General features: G+C 35.6%; 5 protein-coding genes across 6 annotated transcripts; 2 read left to right on the top strand and 3 right to left on the bottom strand.

Annotated features, from left to right (window-relative positions):
* Positions 1-1,011: 1,011 nt before the first annotated feature.
* On the bottom strand, positions 1,012-9,236 carry LOC133335600 (GTP cyclohydrolase 1). 2 transcript variants are annotated; one of them, XM_061543907.1, is made up of 5 exons: positions 9,056-9,236; positions 3,370-3,579; positions 1,450-1,615; positions 1,268-1,384; positions 1,012-1,178 (listed from the first exon to the last, which is right to left on the bottom strand). In XM_061543907.1, exons 1-5 carry the CDS (start codon positions 9,231-9,233, stop codon positions 1,049-1,051), a joined length of 801 nt encoding a protein of 266 aa, XP_061399891.1. In that variant the 5' UTR covers positions 9,234-9,236; the 3' UTR covers positions 1,012-1,048. The 2 variants fall into 2 exon arrangements, with proteins under 2 accessions (XP_061399891.1, XP_061399890.1); XM_061543906.1 differs by lacking the exon at positions 9,056-9,236 and adding an exon at positions 4,088-4,448.
* Positions 9,237-11,177: 1,941 nt separating this feature from the next.
* On the top strand, positions 11,178-15,495 carry LOC133335620 (SH3 domain-binding protein 5 homolog). The gene is made up of 4 exons (XM_061543930.1): positions 11,178-11,252; positions 13,874-13,936; positions 13,998-14,175; positions 14,243-15,495. The coding sequence occupies exons 1-4, from the start codon at positions 11,208-11,210 to the stop codon at positions 15,493-15,495; spliced, it is 1,539 nt and encodes a 512-aa protein (XP_061399914.1). The 5' UTR covers positions 11,178-11,207.
* On the bottom strand, positions 12,067-13,801 carry LOC133335652 (SAM50-like protein CG7639). Its single transcript, XM_061543961.1, has 7 exons — positions 13,709-13,801; positions 13,522-13,643; positions 13,133-13,453; positions 12,964-13,075; positions 12,472-12,903; positions 12,285-12,411; positions 12,067-12,222 (listed from the first exon to the last, which is right to left on the bottom strand). The coding sequence occupies exons 1-7, from the start codon at positions 13,763-13,765 to the stop codon at positions 12,071-12,073; spliced, it is 1,323 nt and encodes a 440-aa protein (XP_061399945.1). The 5' UTR covers positions 13,766-13,801; the 3' UTR covers positions 12,067-12,070.
* A 2,013-nt stretch (positions 15,496-17,508) lies between the features above and the next one.
* LOC133335619 (serine palmitoyltransferase 1) lies at positions 17,509-19,234 on the bottom strand. The gene is made up of 6 exons (XM_061543929.1): positions 19,180-19,234; positions 18,625-19,118; positions 18,427-18,556; positions 18,173-18,370; positions 17,739-18,104; positions 17,509-17,676 (listed from the first exon to the last, which is right to left on the bottom strand). The coding sequence occupies exons 1-6, from the start codon at positions 19,228-19,230 to the stop codon at positions 17,509-17,511; spliced, it is 1,407 nt and encodes a 468-aa protein (XP_061399913.1). The 5' UTR covers positions 19,231-19,234.
* A 1,866-nt stretch (positions 19,235-21,100) lies between these two features.
* Positions 21,101-23,857, top strand: LOC133335618 (WD repeat and HMG-box DNA-binding protein 1). The gene has a single exon (XM_061543928.1). It carries the CDS (start codon positions 21,101-21,103, stop codon positions 23,855-23,857), a length of 2,757 nt encoding a protein of 918 aa, XP_061399912.1.
* The last annotated feature ends 347 nt before the right edge of the window (positions 23,858-24,204 follow it).

The raw sequence follows: 24,204 nt of genomic DNA, 5'->3' as shown, positions 1-24,204 counted from the left end.
TCTCATTTCACTCTCTGTTACTGGACTTTGGAGTAAACACACAGCATCCAGTAACAGGAAACCAAATATCCCCATATTCATAAATATTTGAAATAAAACATAACGTTTTTATCAACATATTTATTGTAATTTATTGTAATACACATACATATTTCAATAATAACATACATAAAAGCCAATTGTTATAATATATTTGATTAATTAAATGAGCTCAAGATACAATTTGTTGTATATATATATATATACATATATCGTTTTCTTATAAAATTGTAAACACTTTGATTATTTTTATATTAATTTTTTGTAAATTCCCTAAAACGTTTTCATAGTTTGACACTTGATTAGATGCAGAAACTTTAAGTCCCATCTTCTCTAAAGACATACGTATATGCATACTTAATAAAAAAAGAAATTCACACTTGTTTTTGTTTTTACATTAGAATGTATATAAAAATAACAGAAATACATATGTGACGTATATAAAACAATTAATATTTTAAGCTACCCAGGCACCAAATACAAAAGGTAAAAAATAAATTCGATCAAGTGTCCTGATAAAGACTAACAACTACTTCTTTGACTTACAATTATCTATTGGACCCAATAAATATGAATAACCTAATTAGAAATTCCACCGCCTTACATTACGGTTGTGATATTGTATGTATGTTCTTCCAAAAATATTTAGATTCTCTCTTAACAGTAAATTGGTTTTTGTAAAGATTTGTCGTTAACAATCAAATAATTAATATATTTTTTAATATATTTCCTTAATTTTGATTGCTTCATCTACATCTTGATGAAAATAAAATAGAATAGTTTAGCGGTACCGTATCAACAGAGGTGGAATGGAAGTACGCATCAATGCATAGCATAAAACTTATATTTGATGTATTATGTTAGTTGTATTGTATTTAAAATGGTAACAGTAGTATTTTCCCCTCCCTCACGCGAATATTACATTTGTTTTTAAGTACTTCCATCGACTGAGGGCGAAGCAGCAGATAGTTTTTCTATGGACAATGTGTGCGTGCATATTATTTTATATTTATTTACTATTGACTAAATTTAAGAACTCTTCTCGTGTTTTTGGATCGTCTCGGAACACGCCCAACATTGTAGAAGTAACCGTTTTGCTATTGATTTTCTGCACACCTCGCATCACCATACACATATGCCTACGAAAAAGAAAATCAAATTAATATTGAAATATTTATTTAAATGTATTTTTGCAAATCACTTGATGATAGCCAAAAAATAAACTTACACTCCTTCAACGACCACGGCAACACCCGCTGGCTGTACAGCTTGTGTAACAGCCACAGCAATTTGTTTTGTAAGTCTTTCCTGAACCTGCAATCGACGAGAGAATATTTCCACAATTCTGAAAAGAATAATATTTAATTCATATATTATTAATTAAATGCTTGATTTGATTATTGATAATACCTTGCCAATTTGCTTAAACCCAAGATTTTGTTACAAGGCAAATACCCAATCGACACTTTTCCATAAAAGGGCACCAAATGGTGTTCGCACATGGAGAACATTTCAATGTCTTTTACAACCACCATTTCATCGTGATCTTCATCAAAAACAGCTCCGTTTAATACATCTGAAAATATATATGTATATAGCCAATAAGATATTTTACGATAATTAGATTGTATGGATCTAACAGAACAATTTTATCAAATTACAATAATAATAAAAATGTATTGTATTTATATAAAATACAATCTTCTTTCTGATAGATGTTTGCTATGATGATTTCATTCACAATTTCAAAATTACGTAATGTGCACTTGGAAAAAGCGGTAACCACAAATTAAATATTTAATGTTCTTAGTACCCTGCTACATACAAAAATGAAGAAGTGTATAGTTAAAGTAGCACGTCTTATTGCTTCAATTTTACGACAACATCCCATCTTTCAGAAGAATATATAAATAAGTATCTAATCAAACCAATTATATGCTCTTTCGCAATTGGTGTCAAATGTCCTCGGTAAATAAAATGTATGTATTTGTTACGCTCCAGAATGATTATTGAAACATATTTACTAGGCTAAAAATGTGTGTATATACACTACAATTGCCCAAAAGTCAATGCATATGGGTGTATATTCATTCATGTCCAAAGCAAAGAAATTCTCCCCCCTTCTTAAGCTACCCATCCACCCCATTCACAAGCATTTGTATGTATGTAAGAGAGTTTGAATAGAACGCTTGGTCTATTGTTATTCCTTTTAAGCATCGCTTAACATCCTTGATTATGTGCAGAGATTTATGACACGAAAAGGCAAATGTTAGCTATCAAAATTCATAGCTATAAGTAAAAAAGTAAAGTGCAGAGTTGAAAATGTCTTGTGGGTGGGTAGTCGACATTAACATTTTTCTTGCTACTTCCACTTGTTGCCAGTGTAGAAGCAAGGAACATTAGCGAGCAATGCCAAACATTTCTTGAGTGTTGTTACAAACACACATACTGCGCACATAAAATTAATATCTGTGTAATGACGACGATTGGAATTTAGTAGACTACACTAAACCTTTCAGAGTTTGTAACAAAAATGAAGTTCTACAGCTATATATATATATATATATTATTTGCGATTCAAAGTAACCCGTTTGAAATTTTGTAATTTAAAAACTTTGCATAAAAGTTTCTACAAAAGACTACTGATTGGCTACACAATCACACTGGTAAGCTTAACACACTTAAATACAAAATTAGCTTAATCATCTTAATATCTTCACATTTTTGTAAAAAATTCAATTTGATAAAATTCCAGTTCTAAATACATAAAAACAACATAATTTAAAATTCATAGGTAAGCTAAGAACTATCCACGGAAGCCCACAACTCACTGACATAAGACATTTATGGTCTACAAAAACAAAATAAAAAAATAATAAAATAATTGCCAGCCAATTCCACCCCTTGAAAATTGATTCAGTCGGTTATTAACTTTTGTCAACAAATTAATTTCAGAGGGGATTTTAGTGTCTGGAAAATCCAGTTAATACAATTCTTAACGCATGTGCAAAAAGTGATTCAGTTGAATCGACGGTTTAACGAGGGGAACTTTTGTTCAGCTTCGTGAAAATCAAGTTTGTTAATTACGATGACGTTCACAAAACCCTAAGATTGAACAATCACACCAAGTAAGTGTGAGCAACCTGTTGATATGATGTGCACACACACACACACACGCGTACACCAGAAGCTCGAGATAGATTATTTTCCAGCTTCGCATTTAAATTAATTTGCAAGGAAAGAGAAAGTAAACGCTTCACCAAGGAATCAATTTGTGGTTTGGTTTATGATTCAATTCGACAGACTTATTAACTGAACTGAACTTCTTACCTTCCAAGCTTTGGTCGTAGCCTTTGGTGAAGAATAACATAGCTTTTGCGGCCCTTTCCGGTGTTTTTATTAGACCCTGGCGATCTGGATTTTCACCCAAGCCTCCCAATAGTAGACGATATGATCTAGCCATATCGGGTAAAAGCGCCTCCCTAGTTGGTGGCTTATGATCCAGTTCCAAATCGTGATGAAAGGTGCAATTTTCGTGGCCTGAAATTAATCAAATAAAAAAAAACATGAAATGAATTAAAATATCTATAACAAATACCAGTGTAGTCGTTAAAAAAAGGACCAAACGGGATTAAATATGTTATAGGATATATCCAAAAGTATTATTTACTTCAGCATGAGCATTTTGCTTTTATACAATATTGCAAATTTTGTAAAATATTGTAGTCAATAAATAACGTCCACTTCTGTCCATACAAGCACCATCAATGATAATACTTATTTCAATTTAAATCTGACCAGGGTGATTTGTCGGTTTCTTTTGCGATAATGTTAGTCTTCAAATTTATGAGACAATAATTGTGTTCTATGATTTATAAGACCAAAACAAATATTTCTGGTCTGAACTGTGGTTTTATAAATCGACCCCCCTGAGCATCTTTCGGAAATGGGAAATACTCGGTTCTAGTGGCCATACTTAAGCACTACACTTAGAAGTGGATAAGAAGAGCTATTATGAAATTATGCAGAAGCAGAATACGACAAGTACCTGGAGTGGTTGATGTCCTTGGGGTCATTGGTGTTCGTATGGAATCGTTTTCTGGTATTGTGCCATTTGCTTTTATTATGAGTTTTGGACGGTTGCCTATTGTCTTGCTTATGGCACCTCCATCGTTGTTCGGCTCAGTTGCAACATTGCCAACAACACTTACGGCTGCTGCTTCCTCCGTTTGTGATAAATTGCGATCCAATAGAGACGAATTGCCCGAAGCGGAACCTGTCGAACAAATGCTATTGTTGCGTCCACGTGACAGGATATGTGCCTGGGGGAAATTGGAGTCATCAATTGCTTCGTTTAACTCACTTGCCGACATCTCTGATAATTGCCGTGTAAAACTCATAATTCAAGTTTCAATGTGTGTATGTAGAGCCTGGCGTCTGTGCGTATTTGGGTTTTACTTTTGTCGAGAACGTCAAAAGGAATACCGAATTCCAACTAATGATTCGCAAACAAAATAAAATCTCTAAGTATAATCACTTGGACTTTAAAGCGATGTTGTGTTTGTATTGAATTTATTTATTTGTCTTTAGTCTTAAACACTCAATAGCCAATAGCAACAAGTCACACACACAAAGTGTGCGAGCGGCGGCAATTCTAACAAGTGGAACAGCTAAAGAATATTTTTGATGTTTATCAGTCGGATTTGTTGTGATTTTTAGTAGGTTTTCTCGGTTTCGGCAAACGACTAAGCACTTTGACTTTTAAAGACGGGTTCGCGTTTTGCTGCCGACACTTCGTGTTTTCACATCGATGGGTATTCACTAACTGACGTTAAAAGCCGACTAGCTGCAGGTGCTGGTGGTGTACACAATTTTCAATTTGGTTTTAGAACTTTTCGAGTGTTACAGCGTTACGTTGTTGGTTTGTGCTGTTGTTATGAGCTTTAAGCTTCACTTTGAGAACCGGCGCTCTCGCGACATTTGTGACCGTTATTTCCCATTCTCTTGTATCTGTTGTTTTTGGTGTTGATGCCCATTCAACAACTTGATTCTGCAAAGAGTTTGGAGAGTGAGATGACATACACTTGACTCGCATAGAGCGTCCATGCTCTGTGTGCCAAAAGCACGATAGCAATTATTAGATTTACTATGACTGGTCGAAGTATTTACTCAATTGCGATTCTTATGAAAAAATAAATAAATATACTTAATGATACCTGATGCACATTTTGCAGCTCACGTGCTCACCTGCAACTGGAAATGCTACGGCTCTCTGGCAACTATTTTGGCTAGGTCGCATTTATTGTTTCTAATGCGCGCGGAGTGCACACTCATTTATGGTATGTTTATTCCGACAATGAACGCTCTGCATTTTTCTGCCATTTGCCCGTGAAGGTATTCAATCGAAGCGGTTTTACTCTTTTTAGCCTGGCCACAAGGTTAAAGTTGCATTTTCAGTTTTGTTGTGAAATTTAATATTGTCGACAAGTGCAAGATATGCAATCAACCTTTTAACAAATCGCCAGCTATTATTGGCGTATTTGAATGTTTGTGCACCTATCTAGTTTTCAAACACTTTTCGTTTTAGCTTGTTTCCCTACCTATTTGTTACTTCTCAGGATATCCTGTAATAAATAATTTAAAACAAGGATTTTAAAATATGACGATATTAGAATTTTCTACCACACACTCTGCGTGAGTCATCATACTTTTATCTTGGTATCCGTTTTAGGCGGACTTTGTTCTTGTTTGAGGGGTAGCCCTTTCCAGAAAAAATATTTTTTTGTTAATATGGTGGGTATACATTAGTAGTAATTCAGTAATTAGTAAATCATTATTTAATATTTGCATAATTTAGGCCTTACGTTTTCATAGAATAATCCATGTAGGTATGTATACAAACAAAATCACCCAATTGTTTGCTTTTTTTTTTGAAAAGGTCGCAGTGGCGCCAGTAATTTCATAACATTTTCTTTCCATTTAATTTTTTTAAAACATAAAACATTTATTTTTATTTGACATGATGAGAATTGCGCCCATACAAATAATAGAACCCATAGTCCGGGTAACAATAAATACAATGGAAATCAATTAAGGAATACATATATTAGCGTTAAAGTTTGGTTGCTTCCACTTTTATGGTTTCAAAACATTTTAATGTCATTTAATAGCAATATGTGCTCCCCTTCGGAACACCCCTGCAACAATGTCAGGATGAATAAATATGTACATACATTAACAATTTGTTTGCATTAAGTCGAACAGCTAACAGCGATGATACTGAAACCTGTAATCTTTACATGTCACTTTTTATCAGCAGATTGTGTGTAAGCGAGACCGAACCTTTGTCAGGAAAGAAAGCCCGACACTGGCGCACGTGTTTTTTTTTTATTTATTTATGTTTGTAGTTAGGGTGGTATTGTTGCTAAAAGCATTTTCTCTACAATAATAGCATAACTATTTAAATGGAATTTCCTATAAGTTGCCCTTATTGCTTCACTTTGAAGCATTCAGATACAAATCACGAAATAAATTATCTACTGTGCCAGCCAACCATCTTACGGGTCACTTCCATAGTCTTGCAATCCATATCAATGGCTTCGTATATAATTATTCCAATGGACAGATAAAACTGAAACAACATTCTTTGTAAAACAAAACTTGTTTTATTGTATCTAATTATTTCAGAATTGTATTTGAATAATATTGAGGCATGTCACACTAACTCTGAAACACAGAAAGATGTACGTTTTTTTTATAAATTAACACGATGTTTATTAATAAAATAGAACCGTTAACGGAGACGAGCAGAATATTCTGAAATTCAACAAGTTGGGGGCAATTGCAATTTTTTAGTTGTTTATTACGAAATTTGTCGGAAACTTGGCGTTAAAACAATTGCTAAAACGTAAAGTTCATCAACAACAAAATTGCGTTGTTTTAGTTTTCCCCAAGACGAAGGCATCTCCGCAAATTTTTGTATTGGAATATATCAATCCTTAGTTCCAATATACATATGTATATTAATGTTTCAAAGAGAATGTTGGAATATAAAAACATTTCTCAATGATGACAAGGAATCGCTATTAGACAAATCATTTCCTTCCTCAATGTAAAACTAGATTGTGTACAATGTTAACGATAGACTTAGACCTTGTAACTAGACCAAACGAACACACACGTATATACCCACATTACTCAGGGAAACAAATAATGTTTATATCGCTTTGCAGAATCGAACACGAAACATTACAAAATGACTTAATTTTAAAATAACCGTTTTGTTTTGATTGTAAACAATGACCTTCGGAAATATGTGTCCGGCTAAAAGTTGCCTTCAATTCCATATTGATTTTTTTTTAATTTTGCGACGGAATTTAAGGTATGTTTTTTTGTGTACTACATTCAAACGTGGAGATTTAATTGACAAGTTAATTACCAAACAATAAAAGTTTTACCAGACATTCAATGGCTTGGATTGGCTTGCAATTATCGCGGAGGAGAATAAAAGGCACACGAACCAGATTGGGTTTTGTTTTTGTTTTCCTATCTTTTTCAAAGACTCCAATGTCAAAAGCGATGACTAATTTTCTCGATCTCGAACAATTGCTCTGATCATAACGAGCCTTTAAATAAATAAATCAATCACCAATAATATAATAAACAAATCCGGAAATATGTCAGAAATTGTGCATTGGGCTGTTTGAATTCATATTCATTTCCCATATCGACAAGTGTTGTAATTGTACAAACGCAGGTGAGGAATATCGTCAAGTATCGTTTAATGCAATAAGAACTTTCACTTCGTGGAAGGCTGTAAATTTCAACTAATTTATTGACGTATTCACGTGAAGATCGGAACACAATCGTTATGGATGATATGGGTATTATTCGAAGAATTTGTAGTCGCATTACTAACGAAACTATACTCCGCTGTGGCTTTATGCTTGGCTTATATTCCACTGCATTTGCGATAGAATGATGTTGCATTGAATGATATTGCATCATAAATCGTCTGTTATCTGTTATTGTAATGTGATCTAGATAAAATAGAAGTTCTTTGTGGTTATGTGTCCTTACTATGTTCAAGATCACAAAGCATATCCGATGTACGCTATGCACAAGTTAGGTTAGGTTCCACGGTCAAGATCATGGAGCATTTCTAAATATTTGAAACGTTGACCCTTCCGTCATTTTATCGCTCGCTCTATTTTTTAATAGATCAATTATTAATTCTATTATAAGCAATGTTTTATCGACGTGCATGTGTGTGGTTATATGTTCATACGAATATTATTAAAGAAAACCTGTCGTTGAACGGCTTATACACGTACATACATCCACGTTGTGGACTACCAGATAACTGTGCGCTACAAATGATTACCTTGAAATAAAATTGGTAAGATTTTTACTTTCAGCTGAAATGAATTATATTTGCTATTTAAGCGTAGCATTTGTATCAATATTACTTCACCCATGCACAATAATAATTGTACAAACAATTTGAAGAAATTAAGAAACGGCACATATTGCATTTCAAATACTATATCTTCCTAAATTCCGAATGTTTTTTTCACGAATGTTAAAATATTGGAAATGAAATTGAAAATAATTTCATGCTATGGTATTATTAAATTGTATACATTTAGGAGATGTGTAAATCTATAAGAATATATACAAATAGTAATACTTGATAAGAAATAGATACCATAAGTCAATTTTATGCTAAACCCAGGGTTAAAATACGTTTTTTATCTTCAGAAATAAATACTCAAAAATAAGTCCACGTCAAGAAGTGAATATTGAGAAACAACTATGATCTACTACTTTGAACACCACTTAGAATTTCCAAGTTCGGTAAATTTAAAACAGGTACCTATATACATCCACAAATGTTGAACATTATATTTATTTCTTAAAAATTGTTTTTTTTTTTCGGCGTATACTCACTTTCTCCATTATTTTTTAACCCGTACAAAAAATATTACATTTATTAATTCTAAAAATTAATTCTCACCAATTTGACATTGTTTACAGAATGCACTTCCAACACTCTCATTTGCATTCCCAACGAAGCTAAGATGGAGACCACTGGTCTTGGACGGGAGTCTATTTCCGTTTGCGACAGTGTTGTGCGTCATCAGCTGTTCCTGGTCAGAAATCATAGTTTCGTGTCCGTTGTTCGTAGCTTCCATGGCAAATGTACTTTTTCGCTGTTCAACTTCATTCACTTGTTTCATTATTTTCGTTTGCAAAACGATTTCTATAGATTTTGATGTGGGCTCTAGTTTTTGTATTTATTTAAATATAAACACCATATATATAATGTAAATAAAGTTTGTCGTGTTGCAAATGTTAGATTCGTTCTTTTTTACATTCACTTATTTGATTTTGCTCGGTATGGAATACAATTCGCTTTAACAGACATACGACAACTAAACGTTGCTCAATTTTTCGCCACCTTTTTATTTTGATTTGCCAATATGATTGAGTGTCTCTGGGTTTTGCTAGTTTGGCCAACAAACGAATCAAAGTTATAAAATTGAAAGTTCTTTGCTCGCAAAGAATGAAATCAATTTGGAGCTCATTTCTGTAACGCTACGACCTACCCTCTTTTAGTTTTCTCCCAAAAGCTTTAGCAAAGCTTATTCCCTGTTCACGGTCATTGCTAATTTTTCTTCGAAACCAGCATATTCAAAATATATTTGATTGAATACAATGCTATGTAAATATGTATGTAAGTTTGAATATGCCGAAGTTATATATAAAAAAAAAAATAAAATAAAATTGAACCTAACCATTTTAATGGCAGAAACAAAATTCGAAATATCCATCTCACAATAGTTTAACGGCAGCTAGACTATGGAATCCAATTTAAAACATAATAACTCGCGAAATTGTATATATGCATTTGAAAATAAGAAAGTTGCAATTATAAAAATACCTAAAGGGAGATTTACGTAAAATGATTTAAATCTATAAAACTTCAAATTTCAAATCTATAAAACTTAAAATTTCAAGTATATATAACTTCAAATTTCAAATCTATATTGTACTTTATTGCCAAAACAGCAAAACTTTAAATTAAATTTAAGAGAATAGGACCCAAAGGGATTGTCCGTAAAGCGCGGGCCGCTTTCCGTGTCAAACATGTGCGTTCGATTGGTGCGAAGCTGCTAGGCCACAAACGTCATTTAATTTAAATTTATTAATTTTATTTTATTGCGGGAGAAACATTTTTTTTTCCAACAACAGGTTGTGTGTCTTTCGACTTTCAATTTTCTTTATGAATACTTGGTTTATTATCACAAATTCCAAATTTCCAAAAGGAAAACATCGAAAAGTCTAGAAATCGACTTTTTGGTCAGTGGCATAAATCCAAAAGTCGATATTTGCGCTCAACTACCTATCTCTATGCTGATCCGCACTCCACAAACCATGATGCAATAATAAGGTGATGTATCGAAACAAAAACATTTGTTTTTGTCCCGACCATCTGTCAAATTTTTTCTATTAATATTTCACATGGTTGGCATCATTGCACATCGAATTCAAGTAGAAACTAAATGGTCTACCTATTTATTGTGCCATGCCACAAACAGCAAATGAAAAATATCCACACATATCAACGCAATCAACGACAAATTGAAAATCAAAACAACAACAAAGTTGACACTCCTGGTTTCCATTTTTTCTCGGCACATTATTTTTACTGGAATGGAGCTATAGTAAAGCGTTGAAAAACATCAGCGGTAAACGTACACATGTAGGTAGGGCAATACGCTTCTTCATTCGTAGCGTATTTGCCTATCCATTTTCAGCTCATTCTTTATCGGACATTTTCTCTACCTCCCCTCTTTGCAGCAGTTGGAACGTTTTTAACGTCAGATCAGAAAACAGAGCCGAGAGTTGCGAAGCAGACGGCGTTTAAGAAATAAGTCACGCAAATAATTTCCAATATTAATTTATTAATTTAATCTCTGATAAATTAAAATTTGTTGTTCATCGATGTCAAATTGTTTTTATTATGTAATAGAAAAGAAGAATTGGCTGCAAACTTTTCAGAAACTGATGAAATAAAAGTGTTCAAATTCTATTTTAAGTCTCTGAAATTGTGTCTGTGAAAAGTGTTTGTGTGAGGCAGTAAGAAGATAGAAAAAAATTTTACAATGTCAACAATGGCCGAAGACAGCGAGCTGGACCCGCGAATAAAGGTAAGAGTAATGCTATTTATCAAAACCACCACTACACCTTTAAAGGCATATAGAAAACATGACATTACTCCATTTCCTAATGGAAACAAAACGGACTAACAAAATATCACTTCGGAAGCAATGCAAACCTAGCTATTATTAGGTCGTCGTCTTCTAGTGTACTTTGCAAGCACAACAGTGTTCAAACAATTGTAATGAAGTAAGCAGATTGTTTACATGGACCAGCCTGCTAATGGTTGGCATAGGGAAATGCGGAGTGGTGTATCACGCCAATCCTTAACAATCCAAACTTGAAATTTAACTTCATTTACCATATTTTGAAAAAAAAATAATTATCTATACATAAAGGAAAAACACGAAAAAGTTTTTTTCTTAATATTTGATTTCAATCATATACCCTGTTGGCATTTTAACAAACAGCGATTTAATTTTAATATTTAGAAAATTGTCGTTGTTGTATAAAAGCAATTACAGTGTTGGTCTGGCCATTCCTTTCACATGCGTGAATTTCAATTATTGTCACCTCTGGTCCCAACTCTTAAACAATAAATATTCCAACAAAATTATTATATCCTATTTATTTCCATTATGTATACAAACAACATATCCTTTTATAAATATATTTAATTGTCTTATTAAATATAATTCACCAAGGATAAGAATAGCACCCAAGGGCAGTAAAACTGTTGCACATCAAATTTTGATGTAGTGCAATCGGAGTAAGTTTTGAAAGTCAAAATTTATTGATTGCATTCTTTTGGTTAAGTTTTATCGAAAAAAGAAATAATTTTTTTGTTTGTTTTTTATCTTGTTGGTGTTCAAACAAATTCGTAACCAATGCCAAATTGGAAACCGTTGGTAACCTTATCGCCCATACACTTTCGCATTGGAATACAGTAGTTCAGTTCGATTCGTGCGCGTTCAGCCAACTTAAATGCCAAACCAATACCAGCAGCAGTCCGCATGTTTTCTGAAACAAACAACCAACATTAAATTGAACGTACCATTTATCGATCAAGTAGTAAGCATTACCTGTGGAGAATGTGTTGAAATTTCCCACATTATAAAACAAATGTGTACGGAAGTTATTCGCCAAACCTTTGAAAACTTTATTAAATGGTAGTGGGGCCCATAAGTGCAGACCAGCGGACCAATATGTCTATATAAATAAAGAAGCGATTATCAGTAAGTGCATAATTAAAGTTTATCATTTATTAACCTGTGCTCCTATTGGCGTTCCATCGACTACTGGACCAGCACCACCGAATTCGAAGCCACGGAGCGTCAACGGTCCCCCACAATAGAATAAATTGCTTAGGGGCAGTACTGTGGTTTTCTTCGTTTCCTTAATGACACCCACACGGCCGCACACCTGCGCCACGATGCCACCGAACAGAGGAAAACTAATTTCTGCATGTGTGTTGTTGCTAGCGTAGGCCACATTGCCACCCAAGCCACAATATTCGTTTATAGACTTAACCATTAAGCCTTGCGTGGGAAATACTGGGTTGTCTCTTTGATCGAAAATAACTGAGTAACGGAGAAGGGATGCCAATTTGGGGCCACAATGTTCCCTTATAGCCATGGGCACCGTTTTTTGCAATAAAGACAGTTCTCGTATGGAGGCTTCGTATTGAAATGAGTGAGTCAGCTACGAATAAAAGTTTGTCTATGGTTAATAATATACATGAAATCTAAGCAAGCGACGTACCTCTATTGGTGTCAGAGTGTTGACTGCAAATTCAGCCATGCATCCATAGTTTGTGTTTTGAAATTTGCTTACATTAAAACGATCCAAGTGTCGGAATATGGAAAATGATATTCTACAAGAAAACTTAATTACCAATTGTTTCGTATTCACTAATACCATCAGTAATTACTCAGGTCTGTTTTCCACAAATCGTGTATGGAAATACGATTTCCAAAACTTTAATTGAATATCATTAGCACGTTTGCTGCTATATGATCCTTGTAGAGAAATACTCTCGCCTCTCCCAAACAAATTCGGAATTGTCAACTCGGTGCGAAGGGAACCCTCATTTTGTCCGACCTCTGTTCCAACTGAACCTACAATGCGTGATAATTCGTGACCCTTGAACGTAACCTCGTAACCATCCGGACTGGCATTTTCTCCACGACTCACATCTATGTGTATACTAACATCTTTAAAAATGCCCAATTCGTGCAAGTATGCTTTGGCTCTGAAATGAAAAATGGTAGAATGGTTCCTAAACGACGAAATATGTTATGGGGACGAAAATTAATTTACTGCATGCTCTCCAGCATCACATCTTGGAAATTGTTGGCCTTGAAGAGATTTTCTGCTGCTTTCATGACATAGTCATTGTGGGTTCGTAACAAACCACTGACATTTACACGATCCACTCTGGCCTATTTAAAAAGAAGGGGGTATAAATAGATTTTCAAACGATTGTATACACATCTCTTATACCTACCGGGACCTTTTTTAAGTCAAACTTTGCTGGTTCTTTTGTACGACTTGATGATACCATATTTGCTGCTTAAATAATTGCCTATTTCATAAATCTTAGCCTCCTGAAAACTGCAATCTGAAACAGGACAAATATATTATTTATTAACACATGTGTATTTGGTTTTAGATTGAATTGGAAAATCTTAATACGGCTACTGATGAAATCAACAAATTGGAGATTGAACTAGAGGTAAAGAGTAATCATCATACATTTGTTTTACAAATACAATAATGAGTAATTTTTTTGGCAGGAGGCCAATTCCACTTTTCGGATATTGTTGAATGAATCGACACGTCGCCTGAAGTTGTCCTCTAAAAAATTGGGAAGCTGCATTGATAAAGCTAGACCCTATTATGAAGCATTGGATAAGGCTAAAGCTGCACAAATTGAATGTCAAAAAGCCGCTGTCAAATTTCAACGAGCTAATGGTGAGTGGTATCCTTCCAGTAATTTAGAAGACTTGTGTAAAAAATGTCCTTTTGTCATTTGCTTCAGAGATTCACGCTGCCGCCAAGGAAACCGTTGCTCTGGCTGAGCAACGCTTCATGTCGAACTCGCACGAATGGCAATTCGATAATGCATGGCAGGAAATGCTAAATCATGCCACTCAGAAGGTGATGGATGCGGAGAAGCAAAAAGCTGAATGTCATGCAGAACATCAAACGCGTACAAAAATATTTCATTTGGCCGAGCAAAAAGTTCAGCAGCTTGAAGAACGCTTTCGTCGGAGTATCACAAAGTCACGACCCTATTTTGAGGAGAAGCAAATATGCCAGGATCAATTACAAACTCAAAAGAATCGCATTGAAGAACTACAAGCACAAGTGCAAGCAGCGAAGAATACGTATGCGACAGCTCTACGTAACTTAGAGCGTATAAGCGATGACATTCATCGCCAACGTGGAGATTATCCACAACTACTGAATACACCCCCGCCAGGTCCCAGAGAACCAGGCGTAGGGGCAGAACTGAACTCGCCAACAACCACGCAAATGCCTCCGTTGCCCGATTTCCATAGGGAACTCGAAAACTGTGACTATCCTTCTCTGGGCGACAGCCAGTCCTCATTAGGAGCTCAGTCACAGAAATCCGAAAATGTTCCTTGTTCCAGTAAGAAGCCATATCATAGTGCAGGTCCAGCTACTCGTTTATCTCTAGCCACATTGGCTTCAATGGAGGATTCCGATTTAGAGGAATATGAAGAAGACGAAGATGTCATAAAATCACACGAAATGTGCGATCAAGAGATAAAACAAGAATGTTCCACGCTGGATGTCGACGAGAAAGACCTGGAAATATTAAGACAAAAGGTTAAATTTTTAGCTGTTCGGCCCATCGAAGGCGGAGATGGCCAGCAGGAACAGAATGATGTATGGGAAAACGAGCTAAATGCAACTGTGGACAAGTTGGACCACCTGCTGCTTTTGAAGGAATGTGCTAAAAATCAAGCGGAACTACAGAAGCACAACAATCAAAAAACTCCAAATGATTCAGTTCGCCCAGACTCCCTAGGTGCAGAGGCTATCATGTCACCAAAACCTCTGATCCAAATCTCAGAAGTGAGCACTAGCAGTTTACCTACCACACCAGAGCATATGATCAAGCCTTTGAAAAAACTTCACAAACTTGAGCCGTTGCCAATGGCAAACGTTTCTATGAAAGAGCTCCCATTGTTGTCACGTCTGTCGAACGAGGTTCTCAATCAAAGCGGTGGATATAACAAACAACGCAGACGCTCGCTTGATTAAATCCTGCAATATTAGTGTGGCTACAACTGTAAATTCACAAATAGTCTTAAGTTTAAAAAATAGTTATGTATCAGTATATCTGCAGCATTACCGATCAATTTTAAATGTAGTTATTGCGTGGCATACATTATATATCTTCGTTTTTTACTTCAATTGTATTGGAACAATATTGTTATGTGATATAGTTTTTTTTTTTTTTTTTGAATTGGCATTGAGCAAATATTGAAAACAGTTCTTTAACAGCTTTAAATCTCTAAATTCAGTAGACCCTGACACGTATTAAATTATTTTTAAGAGAAATTCAAAACACACGTCAATAAACAGCAGTATTGCAGCTTTAATTTAACGGTTATTTTGAGTAATAAAATTTAGTGGAAATATTGATTTTAGATGGATTTCTTCATTTGGAATGGACATATAGTTCACATCAATAGTAATCCAAAGTCTTAAAGGCCTATTTTATTGTCACTCGAATGAATGACTCCCCTCATTTTGAATCTATTTAGCAAATATAATCAAAGTGGTGAAATAAATACACAAAACATTATCATTCCCTGTGGAAGATAACTCCAGTAACAGAAATGTTTTAAGGAGGAAATTAAATGGCATCCGACGAAAATTTAACTGTCGTGGCAAAAGTACAAATGTGGCATAGCATATATTAAGACACCACTAAGTGTTTTTCTTGACCACTCGAATACATCATTGAAGGCATTGCTAAAAGTCGAGGAGTGACGTATGCGTGCGTAAAAATGATGACACTGAGTTATATTTTTTAATAAATTATATAACATATATACACCAACCATGTCATACAGATTATATCCAGTGAACTTACCTAATTGGCTGGTCGTTTTATTAGTCCACCACCACACTAAGCTGTTCTCTAGAAGTTGTTCAATGCAGTCACAAGGACAGAATAAGAAACTATTTTTTCACTGAAGGAACTTTTATACAGCACTTTTTCGTGGTTGAGTCGCTGACAATCTGAAGTATATTAACCAGCATACAATTCTAAAGCCAACTTAAAAATATGGATTCTCTTTTTGTATCTAATAATGGTTATCAAGACTGTAGTAATTTTTTAATAATAAATAAAATAAATAAAACTTACCCAAATCGTACATATGGAAATTTTAATAGTGCTGACATACAATCGATTGTACTTTCGATTACTTCAATACTATCAGAATCGATTACGTCAATACTACCGATAGCGAAAACATCGATTAAATTGCAGCTATTTACAGTTTGTCAAGAAAGTATTTTGAAAATGACATGAATAGCAAAACAATTTTACTTTTCCTCAAATTTCGTATATTCTTAATACCATGTTCTGGCGAGCATTCGAACAACGTTGTTCCCTCTCCGATTTACCTACATGAATTAACAAGTTCATACAACACTATTCTTAATGTCATCAGAACTTGCTTTTTTAAACTTGTTTACTATTTTACATCGAAATTACAGTAGTCCAAAAACTATGACGTACTCTTTGAAAGCAGCTCCGGCTTTGCGGTAATAAAACAAAAATTCAGTTATTTTAGTTTGAATTTATTATGATTTTAAACAAATAATGCAAAAATTATCATATTTCATTTCATTTATTTCATACAATGTAATATAAAAAAGCCAGCATGGCAAATAACTCTAGTACATACATATTTGTGGTACATACTACTTTAAAATTATACGCATATTTCGAAGAAAATTAAGAAATTGTAAATATTTTCAATTGCCCACAATTGAGGGTTTTTAAATAAGATACTACTTTAATATTATTATTATTATTATTAGCAATAACTAGTTTATTACTTTGTTCATTAGGTATGCATATTAGAAAATACTTTTTGCAGGAAACATCTTAGTTCAAGATGTGTATATCCTATATGACAGAATGCATATAGAATAACTAAAAGTGAAATAAAAACAGAAAAATACATAACTACAAAATTGGATTTCTCTATAAGGCGAACATAAAATGCATTTCATGACAGCTTTAAACTGCTCGAGTTATAGAATTAAACTGCTCGAAACAGATTCGATAATACCAAATGCAAATTCAATTTCATCTAGGCTTAATAAACGATTAGAAGCGATACGAATGCTTGGACGTATTGAATGTTTCTCCAAATTGTACAAATAGCAAGCCTCTATTACGGCCACGCCGCGAGAGATGCACTAGAATGAATAGAAATACGTTTAACATAGATGATATTAGATGACAGATAATAGTAACTCACGGTATCAGCGATTTTCGTTAGTAGTTTCCGTTCCTCTTCTTCGTTTTCTAGTGTTTTTGATAGATACAGATGTTTTACGGGAGAAAGTTCGTCTCCTCTCAATTTCAACTTCGAAAACTGCGTGAATCTCTTATGCAACATCGTAGTCTTCTCTTGCAGTTCCTCAAATATTTGCGGTTCAGCTTCAAAGCGATTGAGAGCAGATATAGCTGCTTGAGCCAATAATGGCGGCAAAGATGCCGAGAAACAGTAGCCCAAGCCAGATAAACGTTGATGCTCCACTATGAAATTAGAACCAACACAAAAGCCTCCAATAGATGCTACAGCCCACTCCATACCGGCAGATATAAGATCAACTTCGTTGCGCTTTAAATGTAAAACGCCATAAGTCTTCTATCTATGTATTACGGTTTTAATTAATGTGTGCAACTTACATCTACATTCAAGTGTTCAGTTAGTCCACGTCCATTCTTTCCCAAAACACCAAATGTTAAACTCTCATCGAGAAAGAATCGTAGCTTATATTTTGCTCTCAATGAAACCAACTCAGGCAGTGGACACATCTCGCCCGTATTCATATAAATACCTTCAGCTACCAAAAAGCGTCTTGTCTTGGCAGCCTTTTTGGGGTTCTATTAAAAAGAGATCATTATTTCGGTCTCAAGTAAAAAATAATTATTATTCTTGCCTTCTCATCACGTGCAGCCTGTTCCTTTAAAAGCCTTTCCAGGTCATTCATGTCGTTATGTTTGAAAAAATAAATCGTACTTCGAGACGCGTCTAATCCCTTTTGAATTGCAAAATTAACAGCTTCGTCACTATAAATAAATATTAGGTGAGTTGCTGTTGCTCCGGGTACTCCGGTACGGAAAGTAAGCACACTTACACAAAGATGACGTCTCCCCTCTTTGAATAAGCAGGTATGGCACTTGCTATCGTAGAAAATCCATAAGAGTACACTAATGCCTCCTCCATTTGCATGAATTTTGCCAAACGTTCTTCCAGATCTAAATGAACGTCCATGGTACCATAGAAACCACGCGGTCCGCATGAACCAACACCATATTTCCGCAAACTTTTGCATGCATCCTCCAATATTTGGCTATCCTCAAGCAATCCCAAATAGTTGTGAGATGCTAAGTTAAGGCAATCATGGCCATCCACAACAATACGTTTACCAACTTTAGACTGAACCAAGCGTGTGCGTAACAACGGATGGTTAGGGACCGTGTCTGCAACCAAAGGCTCAGGTTCGTATTTATCGATTATTTCATCCTCTTGCTCCTTGGTAAAACGTTGTCGACCATTGCGTTTGTAAAGCAATAGCCATATCACAGAAAGTAGAAGGAATGCTTCCAAAACTATAGCATATAGAGGCGTCTGCAGAAATGAAAGAAAAAATAATTTTTTTTCCACATCACCATTGAGTTCCAATACTTACATTTCGGAATATCCGCTCTATTTCGTTAAATAAATAAGGAGTGGCTACCATTTTCAGAAATGCAGCCTGACTGTCGGTTTTAAATTCTTCGCAATACCTTCACTTCAATGTGTTCAATGTGTCACCCTCGGCGTTAGTTGAACTGAGCGCACAAATAATCGACTGTGCTGCCTTCGATTAAAACAGAAATTTATACCACCTTTATTGACTGAAAATATTAAGAGGTAATTGCGATTGACATGAGCATATGTAGATATGGTGGATAAATGATAATGATTATGACTAAATGCTATAGGACGGACAGATGCACCGATAACAGATGGGTCATGAGTAATAAATCTGAGCTTCTCCGATCAATATAGAAATTCGGATATATTTAACCTTGTAGTATCACAGCCTCATTTCACGTAATCCAGGCAATTTTTATCACAATTTTAAATTCCTCAAAACATTAACTTTATTAAATTAAATCTATCTGCTGCGTTCTGTCACCACCCTAAATCAATTGAAATGGGGTGTTCGGTTTGTATTTTGATGTACCGAGTACTTCAATACGCAGCACCCGCAGGGTTGCCGTTGCGTGACTATGTATATGTTTCTTTTCATGTGTAAATTCAAGCTTATTTGTATTCATCTACGTCGGTTCCAAGGGTAACTGACATGTTCTCGGAACAGTTTTATTGACAAATTTACTATCTTTAGGCGACTTCTTTTTTTTAAGAGAACGACTTTTTGTGTATCTTTTTTTTTTTAAATTCCCAGCGGTAACACTGAGTACCCGCATTGATAGCACATTTCAAGGCAGATTTAATAAAGTAGCCGCATCTGCTCGACTGTTGGTGCAAATAAATGTCAAAAATGTTGTTTTAATTCAAAATCAAAACAATTAAAAATATAATTATAGATGAAAATCTCTGAATTTTGAGTAAATTATTTTGCAATATTTTATTAACATTTTCTAAATAAATTTGTGAAAAAAATCTTAATTGTTTGGTTTTTACAAAATATTTTTGACATAACAATGTACGACAAGAGTTGTTTTTTGCAAGGCAGATATACAAGGTAGCCGCATCGGCGAATTTCTACAACAAACATCGGTTGTTGTATTTTGATATGTCAAAAATATTTTGCCAAAACAAACAGATTGACAAGATTTTTTTACACAAATTCTTGTAGAAAATTTTAATAAAAGTATTGCCAAAAAAGCTCTTCGAAATTCGGAGATTTTCATTTATAATTTTTTGGTTCAACATTACAACAACATTTTTGACATTTATTTGCACCAACAGCTGGGCCGATGCGGCTACCTAAATAAATATACCTTGTTTTTTTGTAGAAATTCTCCAATGAGGGTTGTTCCGGAAGGAACTAGTTCATTAGAACTACTCCGAAAAAGGAACGATCGGAACTAGTTCCAGCTATTTAATTGATATAAATACTTCTGATATTTTTCTTTATTCCCATATCCTTCATTCGTTTTTTTAATGCTGTCATAATTACTATGGACTACGATCATCAATGATTGTCGTGTAAAAAGTAAAATTATTTTATTTACTTTTTTTAAAATATATTTATTTATTTCTAAAATAATTCTGTTCCGAAAAAAAAAACACAAAAAGGACGATGAAAGAGAGAGATTCAAAGGAACTATCTAGGAGTCGGAACTATATGGAGCTAAGGAACTAGTGCCGTTTTAAAAAAGGAACGATATAGATCGATCCGCTGCGTGAACTATTTTTGAACTGACAGTTCAAAAAAGGCGCAAACGGCATTTGTGTCCAAACAACGACGCTGCCCACGACGACGACGAACGACTACTCCATTGGAACTCGATTGGAAATTAATTAATTCGCATATTGGGAAAGAAGAAAATAAGAAAAGGTTCGCTTCGTTGTGGTTCATCACTTATATGACTGGGAACATGTACGAGCGGAGTAGCTTAAGGTATGCCCACACTACGGGCTATACTAGTTTAATTTACACAGACGATGGCGAATTTATATTGACCTGTGGCTCTGATGGAGACATACGAAAATGGCGAGGAATTGATGATGATGACCCATCATCGAATTGCTTGGGCGAGTTTGTTGTCTGTCTAGCACAGAAGAACGATAAATTGTTGGCGTCAACTGACAGAAATACGGTGCAAGCATATACGTTCCCTGATATGGACAATGATGGAACATTGTTGAGATTCACGGCTCCCGTAATATGTATGAAAGTAAGAGGCGTGTATTTGGCGGCGGGGTCCGAAGATACTAAAATCAAAGTTTTAAGAGATGGCGAAAGTCAGCCAATAGATGTAGAAGGCCATAGTGGGCCAGTGCTGGCGCTGGATATTCATCCTAATGGTAGCCATTTGGCTTCAGTCGGAGGTGAGGGGGTTCTAAAGATATGGGATTTATTAAGCGGAGGGAAGGAAATTAAGACCATAGCTGGCTTGCCCAAAGCTAATAGTTTTGAAAATGCAAAATTCTTTGGAACGCCTTGCTTTGAGCCTTGCAACGGCTATTCGCTGATATACGCAAATGGAAAAGAAATAATTGTGTTGAAAACCAGTAGCTGGGAAACGCAGTATACCATGACAGATGAAAAAATCAAAGGTAGTTACACTTGTTGTCAGTTTTCCACAGATGGTTTATTTGTAGCGGCTGCCACGGATATGGGTGAGATTTCATTATTCGATTTCTCCAACCGACAGAGCAAAAAGTGCGAAGCGCCATCAAGCGAGTGTCAAGCCATAACATGTTTAGCATGGAGCACCAAAGGTAACGATGAGTTGGCGTACTGTGATGCCACCGGCCAATTGGGTACACTTTTCTCTAGTGTCGGAACGATGGCGGAAGACACGGATATAGTTAAAACTGCCGAGGCACTTGAAAATGAATTTGGTGATATGGAATTTGCCGATGAAGAAGCCAAAGTGGATGGAGATGCTTTTAATGGTGACGATGACGAGGACGATGAAAATGTGGTGTCAATTGAAAAGCTGAAGAATAAGGTAATGTCCTATGCCAGTGGTGGAAGCGCTCACGATGATGAAGAAACTAAAGATTCTATTGGAGATGTGCGATCAGCAACACCATCTGTATCAGGCTATGTAATGCCGAAAATGTTCAAACAACAGGAACCATTTCAACCAGGATCGACCCCATCACATTTGGAACACCGATATTTGGCATGGAATACTGTGGGTATCGTCACGCTTCACACCGATGGTGCCGACGGTGGAGCTATCGATGTCGAATTCCACGATGCCAGCGTACACCATTCGCTGCACATACCAAATTACAACAATCATAACATGGCCAGTTTAAGTTCGACTGTGCTTGCGATGGCCTCTGATAGTTCCTCGAAAATTGTTTGCATTGCCCTAGCAGCTTCCGGAAATAAGGAGTGGTCGGTACAATTGCCAGACTGCGAAAGTGTGGAAGCACTGTGTGCATCATCTCGTATGTTGGCAGTGGCAACGAGCTCACAATTCCTAAGAATCTTTACCGTTATGGGCACCCAGAGAGAGGTCGTTTCAATACCTGGACCGGTTATCTGCATGGCCGGTTATGAAGATCGTATCTTGGTGTGTTACCATAGTGCTGCTCCTGGCGCCAAACAGCAACACCTTCAAGCTATGCTATTTCAAACGTGTGGTTTGCGCCTCAAGTGCCAAAATATCACAATGCCACTTACTCCGGAAAGACAATTGGCATGGCTTGGTTTCTCCGACTGTGGTTCTCCAGTGTTTAGCGACTCGATGGGGCTGGTCCAGCTATTTAATGTGAAATCGAACTGTTGGTATCCCGTGTGTGATACTATGAAACAATCATCTAGCGTTTCAAATAACTACTTTGTAATTTCCCTCTCGGAAAGGTCACAGATTTTGCAAGCTGTGCTATGCCGCGGAACTTCATACCCAATGACAAACCCACGGCCAATGGTGCAAGAATTGTCGCTACAATTGCCATTGTGCGATTTAGAAAATGAGAAATCTATTTTGGAAGATTCGATGCTTAGGGCGTCCGTGATGTCTGTGGATAGCTCAGAAAAAACCATCAAGGAGACGGCAATAAAGCTGTTTGCTTTAGCATGTCGCAGTGAAATGGAGATGCGTGCGAAAGAACTTATTGAAACTATAGCATGTACTGACTTGCTAATGCTTGCCGTAAAATATGCCACCAAGCTAGGAAGAATACATTTATCAGATCGCCTATCGGAACTGTTACCGCAAATAGAGGAAGAACAACAATCTCGCGAACAGGAAGAACAATTGGTGGAGCAATCTTTGCCGGCGTCCCCACTGATCCTGCTCAAAGCCTATCAAAATGGTTCTGCTTCGTCATCAAACAAACTAGCCCCAAAATCAATGGACTTGGGATCGGCTAAAAAGTCCACCCTCAAACGTTTCGCGTTTTCAAACTCACCAACGTCGTCACTTTTTAAAAAGTCAACAAATGGTACAAATGATTCACTACTAGCCACGCCGTCATCCGAAGCATCCCAGGAGAATTTCAACGGAAATGAGACTGAATCACAGGTGTCCAAAGTTTCATCTGATGACGGCAAATCCATTAGTCGCACTCCATTAAATTCCGTAAACCCGTTTGCTTCAAAACGCAAAATTTCCGAGGTAGACAAAACTATTTTGATGGGTTCGGAAAAATTAAAAATGGTCAAGAAGTAGAAACGTTGCTTTGTCCATTGTTTAGAATAAGAGATTTGTGTAGTAAGAATAAAGATATTCCTAATGTGATTTAAAATTCAATTGAGTTATTTTTCATTTACTACCTGAATGCTGTACTGCGAATCTACTACAAACTTATAAAAAACAAGTATAGCAGTACGGGAACAGACCAATAATTGAAATAATAGTGGTTTTTGGACATGTTTGGAATGCAAACATATACCCTTCATTTAGAGAAATAAAAAAGTACCGTGCATTTGATATGGAGCCAGTCATTCGATGGACAAGAAAAACATTCGTTCGTATAAACAAATGTATTTTGACAGATGACACACCCCTTTCCCGTC

The sequence above is a fragment of the Musca vetustissima genome, unplaced genomic scaffold (assembly GCF_032173495.1).
Source record: "Musca vetustissima isolate MV318-11 ecotype Yass unplaced genomic scaffold, APGP_CSIRO_Mvet_v1 utg8222, whole genome shotgun sequence".
NCBI classification, from domain to species: Eukaryota; Metazoa; Arthropoda; class Insecta; order Diptera; family Muscidae; genus Musca; species Musca vetustissima.
This window is presented reverse-complemented; position numbering and strand designations above follow the sequence as displayed.